This window comes from Podarcis filfolensis, assembly GCF_964270895.1.
Source record: "Podarcis filfolensis genome assembly, chromosome: 6".
NCBI lineage: Eukaryota > Metazoa > Chordata > Lepidosauria > Squamata > Lacertidae > Podarcis > Podarcis filfolensis.
The window spans coordinates 73,983,111-73,995,289 of NC_139609.1; the positions used below are offsets into that span (position 1 = coordinate 73,983,111).

At 40.2% G+C, this 12,179-nt stretch overlaps 1 protein-coding gene across 17 annotated transcripts in view; it reads right to left on the reverse strand.

Moving 5' to 3' along the window:
- The window catches only part of PTPRT (protein tyrosine phosphatase receptor type T), a 568,067-nt gene that overhangs the window by 401,012 nt on the left and 154,876 nt on the right, over positions 1–12,179 (reverse strand). For all 17 annotated transcript variants that reach the window (XM_083618319.1, XM_083618332.1, XM_083618326.1 and 14 more), the window contains exon 2: positions 9,452–9,577. In XM_083618319.1, coding sequence (XP_083474445.1) covers positions 9,452–9,577 — 126 coding nt within the window. The remainder of the gene's footprint in view (positions 1–9,451; positions 9,578–12,179) is intronic.

Consider the following 12,179-nt stretch of genomic DNA (forward strand, 5'->3'; position numbering starts at 1 on the left):
CTGTATACTGTACTAAAAATTTATCGAGTATGGAAAGAACTCCATCCCATTCTGGTTTAATGTGGACACTGTTGCAAGGTGACAGACTGTGCCAGATATGCAAATCAATGAAACAGACCACTGGAGGTAAAAATCCCATAATAGGCTGCCCTTGCTTCTTCAGAAAGTGGTGAATTATGAGCCTCGTGAGGTCAATTCAAGGGTGCCTGCTATCATGGTGCTCAAATCAAGATCCTCAAAGCAGTGGCGTAAGGAAGGGGGTGCGGTGGGTGTGGGCTGCCCTGGGTGTCATCACTGAGGGGGGGGGGTGACCACGGGGCCTGGCCTGCAGCACACCCGAGCCACACATCTCTTCTGGGGAGTGATGGCTCGGGCACCTGCAGGCTCTGTGCTGCCCGAAATGGCAACGTGGGGCTTGCGGACTCCATGGAGGTTCTATGCAGTGTGCTCTGCCCAGACTTCCCCTGCCCCCGCGTGCAGGGCATATGTGCTGCCCCGGGCGCCCGAGCAATTAGCTACGCCACTGCCTCAAAGCCAGGCACCCGTTTCCCTGCTTTGCTTACGACTAGGACTGTTGATCAAAGAAGGTAACTACTAAGAGAGACAAGAGAGTTGGTTGATTACAACCCTCCTGAACTTGTGAATGATGTGATCCAGGAGAGCCAGTTCCATGACACAGGCTGCTTTATGGGTCTACGGCCTGCTGCTGCACTCCCTGAGTCTGGCCCACATGTTACAGAATAAGTCACATATGGCCCCACTTCACTTCTGGGCCATTTCCCTGCTTGGTGTGGAATGTCTCCTAGTTTGTTCCTCAGCTTGTCCTGTCATACTGTATCCTGCCAGGCTGAGGTGGATAGCCATGTATTCTGCCATGCATTCATCTGCATTTGGATTTGGTTTCAGTGTGCACTACCTACCGGCAGATCAATATAATTGAATGTTAACAATACCTTACTGTTCTAAGCAGAAAAACTTAAACAAATGGCATATGGAGTCCAACTGACCCTCTTAACATGCATATAGCATAATTATAACAGTTGCGCAATTATAACAGTGCAATAAGCATTAGTTGTGAATTGCCAGACACCTTGCAACCCTAACACATGCTGGAAGCTGCGGTCTATGCATAATATCAACATTTTGCAACTGTGAGAGTAAGACAGACAAAACAATCACATAAAACACGGCTGTAATTTGATATTATTGCACAGAAATGACATATTTCCCTTTTCTTAATGTTAACCATATCAGGCCCTACAAGTTCCAAGGCTGAATCTGTTGATGGCTGGGGCAAGGTGGCTTTGTATTTAGACTCAACCCCAGGATAAGGTCAACTCTAGATCTAGGTCTGCTAGGTAGAGAGGTCTTTTGTCTGTTCACATTATTATTGCCACTGTTTTATTTATTGAATTTCTATACGATACGATACGATACGATACGATATCTTTATTGTCATTGTCCCATGCAGAACAATGAAATTGAAAAACTACATAAAGCATTCAAAACCCCCTAAAAACTCTGAAACCCCATTTTAAAATACACTATACTATAGAGACCCCTTATGCTGCGTTTAGAACCAGAATTGCATTTGCGTAGAAACTGTTTCTCAGGCGGCTAGTCCTGGCCTTTATAACCCTATACCTTCTTCCAGAAGGCAGAAGCTGAAAGAGATCATTTCCGGGGTGCATAGTATACTGTCCTTATCTGAACATAGCATACAAAGACATGATGAAAATACAAAATAAAACAAAAAAAATGCAAAATAAAGCACAAACCAATAACCCCACTCCCACAAAGACATTTAAAAGCCCATAGATTTTTTAATCAGCCAAAGGCCTGATTATAGATGAACATTTTCATCTGGCGCCAAAATATATGTAATGAGGGCGTCAGGCAAGCCTCCCTAGGGAGAGCATTGCACAAGTGGGGAGTCACAACAGAAAAGGCCCATTCTCATGTTGCCACCCTCTGGACCTCTCATGGAGGGGAAAACACAAAGAAGGACTTCAGATGATCATCACAGGATCCATGTCAATTCAGATGGGGAGAAGTGATTTTTGGTTAATCATAAATGGTTCAGCTTCCAAACAATCTAGGTGCTTAAGCAGATAATTGACACATATTTGGAAAAATGAAAACAGAAAAACACAATTCAATCATGCATTTAAAAGTGTATGTGGAAAGAACTTTCTTTATTTTTGCCCTGAATCTTCCAAAATGCAGCTTCATTTGGATGCATTTGAGTTCTAGTGTTATGAGAGAAACTTTTCTCTATCTACTTCCTCCACACAGTGCATAATTCTACAAACTTCTAACCTGTCACCTCTTAGCTTTTCTCTAAATTAAAGCATTTCCTCATAGGGGAGCTGCTCCAATCCCTTGATTATTCCACTTGCCCTTTTCTAAACCTTTTCCAATTCCACAACTGTACCAACAGTACAGTGATTGTACCATAGATTTGCAGAATGGCATTAAGATATCCACAGTAAGTTTTGTAGATGGTGACTGTGCCACTTCTGCACTGTGTACTGAACTGAGCAGATTGTTAGTATTTTTTTTAAAAAAAAGTCTAGTGGTAGCGGAACGGAAAAGTTAATAGCCAGCATTACTGAAGGTCATTTTGGTAAAACTGCTCATAAACAGGAAATGCAGTGTTGGTTTTGTATTCACAGGGCATCCTTACAAAATGATATCAAAGTAATCACGCCAATCAAATTAGCCCTGTTTAGGCTTCCACTGCAGCTAATTAGTTAATGCCTATGACACACTTTGAACATATAAAATATGAAGATTTGCTGGTGCTATAAAAAGTGATTGGCAAGTCTTCTCCGGGGTACTTGGAATGCTACCCACCTACATGTAATTGGCCCTTGGCTGCAACATAGCATCGAAGGTCATATCAGCATCATATTTTTACTACTTCGGTGGTCATACATGCCCACAAAGAATCCTGGGAATTGTAGTTTACTAAGGGTCTGAGAGTTGTTAGAGATCAGTTACCCACACCTCTTCCTTTTACGTGCTAAGAGTCCCATGACCTATCTTGTTCTCTAGCTTCCAGCTCCCCAGTCCCTGGATTTCTTCACTGAGCCATTTCTGAGATTGTAAGTCCATGTTTTAAAAGAAGGCTGTGAGTATCTCACAGTGAACAGAGGGGTAATGATTGAACGTTCACACAAATCAGCTGGGACAAAGTGCAAGAGAATGAACTAAAGTTCCATTAGCCTCCCAGAACTAGTTTTACAAATGTCATTAATAGAACATTCATTCAAAAGGAAGGTAAGTGGAGAGGAAATCAATATTTGCTTCTTAATCTTCTAATTAAGTTGTTGCTTGTTTCCAATCCTGAGAAACCCATTATAAAAACCATTTGTTTGTAGTGATCTAAAACAAAGTGTCTCCCCCTACCCCCAAAATTGTGGCTGGAAACAGAAATAGTTTAAATTGTTCTTGATTTTTTTATTTTATTTTTTTGTTATTCAACAAATAAAAAGGGGGGAAATGCAGTAATTAGTGTCCATCAAGTGTCCTGGGACTAAAAAACAAAACCCTCACTGTAAGCCACTGATACAAGCTCATTATATCTGAGAACAAGGATTTCAAAGATTTTTAGGTGCTTACAGGAACTCAGAAAGCCCATAATTTAACTGGATTATACACTGTATGACACCCATGGTTCAGCTGCTTAAGAACATGTCTTTAAAGCATAGAATCATAGAATTGTAATGCTGGAAGGGATCCCAAGCGTAATCTAGTCCAACCCACTGCAATACAGGAATCTCAACTACGGCACCCATGAAAGTTGGCCATCCAAACACTGCTTAAAAACCTCCAAGGAAGGAGAGTCTACAGCCTACCAAGGGCATCCATTCCATTGCCAAACAGCTCTTGGTTGGGTTTCCAGACCCTTTATTATCTTGGTCGCCCTCCTCCACACATGTTCCTCCTCTGCACTTGTGGACACAGTATTCCAGGTGTGCTCTGACCAAGGAAGAATAGAGTGGTACTATTACTTCCCTTGATCTGGACATTACCTGTTGAATTTTTTTGCTGCTGCTGCATCACACTGTTGACTCATGTTAAGATTGTGGTCTACTAAGATCCCAAGATCATTTTCACATGTGCTACTGGAAAGCCAGATGTCCCCCCATCTTATATTTATGCAGCTGGGTCTTCCTGCCTAAGAGTGAAATTGTCCCTACTGAAATTCATTTTTGTTAGTTTGGGCCCAGTTCTCCACTCTGTTAAGGTCATTTTGAACGTATATTCTGTTTTCTGCAGCACTAGTTACCCCTCTGAGTTTGGTGTCATCTGCAAATTTGATGGGCATTCCCTCAATTCCCTCTTCCAAGTCATTTATAAAGGTATTGAACAACAGTGTGCGCAGGATAGAACCCTGTGGCATCCCACTTGTCACGTTTATCCAGGATGATGAGGAACCATTCGTGAGCAGTCTTTGGGTTGGGCCAGGCAACCAGCTACAAATACACCTAATAGTACCCTGGCATGGCTTGTTTTGAGAAACCCATTCTGGGTCTTAATAATCACAGCATTATTTTCTTCTTGTTCACCAACTGACTGTTTAATTATCTATTCTTAGACCTTTCCTAGTATTGACGTCAAGCTCACTGGTTGGTAGTTGCCTAAATATTCTTTCCCCCACTTTTTGAAGATGAGCACATTTTCCCAACTCCAGTCTTCAGAGACCTCACCTATTCCCCAAGAATTCTCCAAGATCATAGGTGGAGATTACATCCGCAAGCTCCTTTAGTACCCTTGGGCACTAAATGTTTACATTAAACATTTACTAAACCTACGGCTATTTTTTCGCAGTTCCTGTGAAAAAGAAGAAACTTTCTAGTTTCTTATCAGTGTGAACTTGATTTCGTGGGAGTGAGCCTGGCAATTATTCTTCACTCCTGTCTTCCACTGCCTCCCGCAGTTTGGTTAAACTCATGCTGGTAGCTTCGAGAACACTATCCAACCATCTCGTCCTCTGTCGTCCCCTTCTCCTTGTGCCCTCAATCTTTCCCAACATCAGGATCTTTTCTAGGGAGTCTTCTCTTCTCATGAGGTGGCCAAAGTATTGGAGCTTCAGCTTCAAGATCTGTCCTTCCAGTGAGCACTCAGGGCTGATTTCCTTAAGAATGGATAGGTTTGATCTTCTTGCAGTCCATGGGACTCCTATTTAGAGCAGGGCTATATAATATTGGATGGCATGCAGATAGATTCATTACTAAATTGACAACTAGTCGAAGGGTTATGCTAATGAGAATGAAGATTCCTGGCAGAATTGATTTTTATTGCATTTCATATTTTGCATATACCTGACAAGTTCATTCGTTAATCAAAGGCAGAATAAGGATAATGCCCAAGAAGAGCCAAACTGAAGGAGAAAGCAGTTCACTTGTGTGTGTTTAAATGCATAACTGGTATTCCATTGTTCTGGATCTCATGGAAAGCCAGGGTGGTGTAATAATTAGAGAGGGTTTGCCAAACTTGGTTCTCCAGCTGTTTTGGGACTACAACTCTCATGATCCCTAGCTAGCAGGGCCAGTGGGATGATGGGAATTGTAGGACAAAAACAGTTGGAGACCCAAGTTTGGAAACCCTGGATTAAAGTGCCAGATTGGGATGAGAGGCAGAATTCTAATCTCCACTCACCAATAATAGTTTACTGGATGAACTTGGGCCAGCCTGTGTCTGTCAGCCTCACAGGGTTGTTGTAAGGGGAGGGGGTAACTATTAACACCACTTCATAATTCTTAGGGGAAAGGTGAGATGTCAATTTAATGATTAAAAATTAAATGAAATGGAACCACTTTCTAGATCAGTTGTGATCAACTTGTTTGTTTCCGTGGCTGTAATGTGAAGTTTTCTGCTCTTTGTGTCAGCAGAAGTGAGTAAGAAACTCAAGCATTTGTGATGAGCAAAAGTGTGCCCAGCTGATGGGCAAAATTAGTTGTGAACTATGCAGGGCTTTTATTACACACTATTTAAAATACTTAATGGTTTAACATGACAAATGGAATCAATAAATAACTTTAAAAGAAAAAAGAAAAAGCTTGGCCAAAGTTGTAAAGGCATAACACTTAACAATTTACCATATGAATTCAGACACAGTGCCAATTTTCAACATTTTTATGTATACCCTCTACAACCATTATTGCTTTGCAGAATAGATTTTTTTTCTTTGAGAAATGAAAACATAAATCTATGTCTGGTTTCCTGCATAAAGGTTCGTTGTGTATAAGCTGCCAGGAACCGATATTTGACATTTTTTTAAAAAAAAATAAAAAGTTCCATAAGGGTACATATTGCCAAAGGCAAGGAGGAAGATCTGAAGAGAAAGTAACTGTTCGGTAACTTAGATCCAGGACATACTCCTGATCTATCATCTTATATCTATAAGCATGGGAGCCCCCCAGGGAGAGTAGAGGAATAGAATTTCCTATTGTACAAATGGAAGTCCTGACACTAATGGGACAAATTCATTGGTTACAACCCTTGGATTTTTTTTTAAAAAAGTGGGTAGGAAATTTCCTCTTATTGGTAGCTATTTTGCTCTAACCATTTTTGGAGCAATCCCCCCCCCCATTGCAATTGCCATCATGCTTATCTTTAGTTTGCTTACATAATAGCAGAGAGGTCTATCTTTCAAAAATGCAAAAATCACACAGCTCTACAAGCCACTGAGGACTGACTGAATCTCTCTCTCTGACACACACACACACACACACACACACACATACACACACAATCAGGCACTTGAACACTTTTTATGAGGCTGTGTGCACTAGCACACTCAGTCTGAAAAAGACACCAACAGTCATGGCTATTATATTTATCACTTATCGTATGAACCAGCTGTCTAATGTCCACCAGTGAGTAGGTTGGCATTATGTAGCAATGCATGAAATTGTGATATCTTGATACTGGGGAAAGAAAACAAGTTCTGTGAAACTAATCATATGTCATGCTTAAACTCAGGCTTGAGTGCAGGGATTAGCCAAAAAAATTAACAGTAATTTATTTAGAGGAGTGTTTTTAAAAAATACAATGGGGAATGGGGAGGATTTCAGGAAATGTAGGAATGAACTCAAGAATGCAAGTCAAAATCAAGTCAAAGGCATATCAGCACAGCCTTAATGGTACTCTCATTAAGGGAGGTAATTATTACTTACATAGCAACATGACTGCACATGCACACTCCAGAATAGCATAAAGCAAGAGAGCACTGCTAGAATATAAGCATCTAGCCATGAGATATCACCCATGAACTAACAATGAAAAGGCAGCTAGTATAAATTTCCCTTCAAGTATGCCTTGCAACCTGATCTGGCAGCCTTCCTGCAGCTAGAAGTGCTTTGGATATGGCATGCCAACAGTCATGATAGAACAATGTCAGAAAGTGTGATATTGTAGCAGCGACATCCGCAGTGGCATTTTGCTGCTATCACAGGCAGTTGTGTCAGCGGAGATATTTAGAACTGGAGTGACAAGAAAGTTTCTCTTTCTCTGTTTCAACAAAGCAAACTAACATCTTGATTATTACTATTTCTAAAGCTCAGGGGAAGTCATGATTTCACACCGTTTTGCAGATCAAACCAATCTCTAAAAAGAAACTGCACTTAAACCTCACATCCTTTAAGAAATTAACTTTTCCTGTCCTCCAAAAGGCAATACTGGTATTAGCAAAGAAATATAATTAACAATTAATGACTTTCGCACCAGTTAAAGTGGGAAACCCCCATTTTGCAAAAGTCAGCTTCAATGAAATTCTTTGTCACTTTAGTGGATGCTGAATGGTTCTCACTGTGGCGGTGAGCATCAGGTTGGCTTATTACAGCAGAAATACCACCAATAAAGTCCACAGCAGCCCTATCAGAAAAGGGGGTGCCAGAGAAAAGTAATATAGTAAAATAATAGGTGATATGCACCACATTTAATTAAATTAAAGTTGGCTGTCTCTCGAAATCAAGTCAAAGGCGTGTCAAACATAGGTTACACATTTGAGAGTTAATCCAAGTGTCATCATTTATTTCAGACACAAATCTCTCTAAGTACATGGGGGGAAAGTGCAAAAATTAGGAAATTGTGTCCCTGGTTTGTTGACATCCAGAACTCTACAATGGATTGAGAATTACCTGGGTTTCTCAGAGCCAAATCAATATACAATCAGATTAATGAAATCATCCCCACAACCACCACATATGTAGATCAAAGACTACCTGGAAATATTTGTCATTATGTTCTCTGGCGCAGCCTGTATGATGACCCAGGGGAAAGCTATATTAGAAAACTTTCATCTCCTTCATTAATGCCAATGATCCTTATTAGATTGTTTATATGTTGTCTAACAGTGACATGTTTGTTACTTATCATGCAGTGAATATTGCTGTGGCAACACAGAAATTGAGAGTGTGCTTTGTAGAAACTAATGTAGATAATTGTATCAACCTTTAATCTTGTTTTACTCTGTCAGATGTTACTATTTAAAACAGTAATCAGATGTAATGCAGGTTTGGTTTTGTACTAAAATGTGAACAGAGTTTTCTAAAGACCTATCTGGTTGAACAATACAATTTATGTTCTTTATTTAAGCAATTGTTACCCTACCTATCTACTCAAATCAGTTTGCATTAACCATTAAAAACAATAACACAAATCTGCATTCATTGCAAAGCTAGCAAACCACTTCAAGAGCCAATAAAACCAAGCCACAATTTTACTCAAAAAGGTGAAACTTCCATTACAATTAGATAAAACTATTAAGAAATAGGAAACAGAAAGCCAGCTCTTAAAGATAAAGGTTAAGTTTAATTCTCTAATGTTGAAAAGTCATCAACGAAGGGGGCTAAATGTATCTCCTGGGGAAAATGAATTCCAAAGCCTGGGTGCAGCCACTGAAAATCCCCTTTTTGTCTCATCATTAACTGTGCCTCAGACATTGACAAAACAAAACAAAACAAAAAAGCCTTTCCAGCAGATCTTCTGTAGCATACAAGTTCATATGAAAGAAGGCAGACAATTGAGATACCTTGATCCTAAGCCATATAGGACTTTAAAAGCAACAGTTAGCATTGTTCCTACAAGATTTGACTGACAATAGGCAGGTGATTAGCCTTTACATTTTGAATCCAAATTGCTACATGAAAGTGGGGGAAATGGGATTCAGAACCAACATATTCTGGGCAATGATGAAGGTTACTAAGTACCAGTAACAACCAAAGCTAAACACACTCAGAATGGCTTCTAATGTGAAGTGTCCTAGCTTATAATGTCAAAGTGTAATGTCTACACTATTCTGGAAAATGATATGACAAGCTGACTTGTTATTCCTGCCCGTATCAGCCAACATCAGCCCGTATCGCAGTTTTGGAAGTTCTCACCCCGAGATAAATAATTTTGTTTAGAGGCTTTCTTACCCAGCATGCTTTTTACTCACCAGTTGGGACAGCAGGATCCATTGTTGGTTTCTCCCAGGTATTAATCTGCTCCCAAGTAAATCCATTGGTCCCCAGAGCCACACTATAACCACAGTTACTGTAGTGTTCATCAAACGAACAACCACCTAAGGAGAAAAGAGATGAATAAATACTTTTGTCTTAATTACTTCTGTCTCGTTATGTTACTCCATTTAAATCAGTGCCTTTTATATGAAAAAAACTTGCAGGGGGAAAATAAAATGAATTTCTGGAGCATTAAATTGTTTCCACTGCCCTGGGGGTATATAGCAAAGATTTCTGAGTCTTAAATGTATACTTGGAACATATGGCTTGCCTTTTAAAAAAACTTAATAAGCAATTGTTTCTTAGGTCACTTTTCCTAGTCACAGCTTTAAATCTTCACAATATAGATAGTAGTGTCATATGCCACACATTAATCTGAAGATTTGTGCTCATATCTCAGTTAATGGTCCCTGAGGCATTGTGCAGTAAAACCTAATGTTCATAAAAGATCACGCAGAGGGGAAGAAGACAACTTCATATTTGAATAAGCAGCACATTAAAGTTTGGTGCTCCCTTGCCACTTTGGTTTCCCTTTGAAAGTGCAAAAAAGAGTGTTGCAGTTACAAGTCTTCCTAGTTTTATGTGCCTTTCTATTCTAGTTTTTGTGCACTAAGGTCCAGATTTATTTTTAGTACCATTAGCAAATGGCTACTTTAATCCCCCCCCCCCAATTCCAGGTGAATTTTGCATTAAAACCAAAAGAAATCTCTTCTGGCATTGATATTGCCACATGCTTATATATGAATATGAACTTACAAGATTTTCATAAACAACTGATAATAAAGTATTAGCACAATCTAGATCTGTTAAAAACAAAGCTCTGCCTGCCCCCAAGTTCAGTTTAATAGGGAATCTAAAACTTCTATGACTTCCCCCCTTTTCACAGAAGTGTATGAAATTTGCAGGCGCAGCAACCCTTCTAGAGAAAATTATGTTTTACAATACATCATCACGGAAGGAGAGATGATTATAGTGGCCAGCATATCCGGCCCATGAGAAGTTGATGTCACCAGTACCCATGCAGAGGTGCATTTGCTCCACACTAGGTTTCGTGGCATATGTGGAAGAAATGCATGCTTGCTTGACCTGGCTATTGATAGAAGACCTGGAACTTTCAGTCTCTACCGAAAAGGGATGGTTTACATAGCACAAACTTCTGCTTGCCATCTTAGAGAATGTTCCTCACTAGGGCAACAGTAGCCGATATTGGACTCCAGCTCCCATCAGCCCCCCCCCCCCCCGATTATGGACAGGAGTGGTTGTCCCACAAAATCTGCATGGTACCACATTGCCCACACGCAACCTGGAATCACATAGTCACTGTTAAACCTGCTTAGCATTCAGGAGAAAAAGTCATAAATGAATGCATCCAGTATTGAGTGTAAGCTATCCCTGTCCCAGTTCTCCTACGGAAACTGGAGTTTATTAATCTGTCATGCTAGGTATGACATATTTTGTTTCCTCCTCCAGTCAAGTTGGAATTCTGTTCACCCTTTGGAATTGAGGAAATTCTTAAAGCAAATTAGCAGGGTTGAAAACACCCCTGACTTGCTCTGCAAGCGAAACTCCCAAGTAAGACTGCAGGATGCCAACCAAAAGGGCTATAGGGATGCCCTAGAAGCCACATCCTTCCTAGAAGCCACGTTCTCCATGTACGTATCCTGATAAATTCAGTGTAACTAAACTGGAGTGGTTCAGTATTAGACAAGAGAGGGTTGGCACAAGGGTTCAGTGTCTTTCTGTCCAGTATTCACCATCTGCTTCATTTTAAAAACATTGCAAGGAAATAAAAACACAAATGTCTGATGTTGACTTACTCAAACAGCCACTCTCTGGCCCCCATCCCGTATTCTTCTTCTAACTACTGGGGGGGGGGGGACTAGTTCCTGCTTTCACTTCTCCTTATGAAGATTGCCCAAAGCTAAATTAATTAAGCACTCTAGATGACTTCCAAATATAGATAGGTAATTAAGCATCTTTATGCATGGCTACTTTTGTGGGCTGATTTTTAAGAGTTGTAACCAAATTTCAGCGAAAGCAAAATGTCAAGATCATTTTGGGAGGATGCTTCTTGAATAACATACCTGACTTCTTTGGAAGAAAGCAAAAAGAGAATTTTGATAAGATTCATGAAGGATGCTTTCATTGACCCATGCACCCCACTGAATCAAAGGAGGATGGTCTATGTGGCTTCTGCTGGTAGGCCTCAGGGCAAAGCATTCAAACAATTGCTTCACCACATCTAGGAAATAAGCTCCCAGAGTAACCCCTGAAAAAGCAGCAGCAGGACCTAATCCTGCCTTTCCCCCCTAAGAGCTGATAGGGAGATGCGACAATAGATAAATAGATATTTACCAAAACAAATTCCTGCATGGCAGGGGGTTGGACTACAAGACCCTCGGGATTCCTTCTAATTCTATGATTCTATGAAAATGTAAAAAGTAACAAAACAAAACAAGCAATAATGGCTCCATAAACTGAAGGAAAATTGCAAGGATAATGAAACTGAAGTAAGCAATCAAAGATTATTTTATCAACAACAGTAGAGGAAGGTGAGGCAAAATGAGATTTCTCAAGACCAGATTTAAAAATGTTGTAATTGTCAGGAGCTGAGAACAGGAACATCAGGGTTTTTTATGCAAAGAGGGCCCAACTGTCTCATAC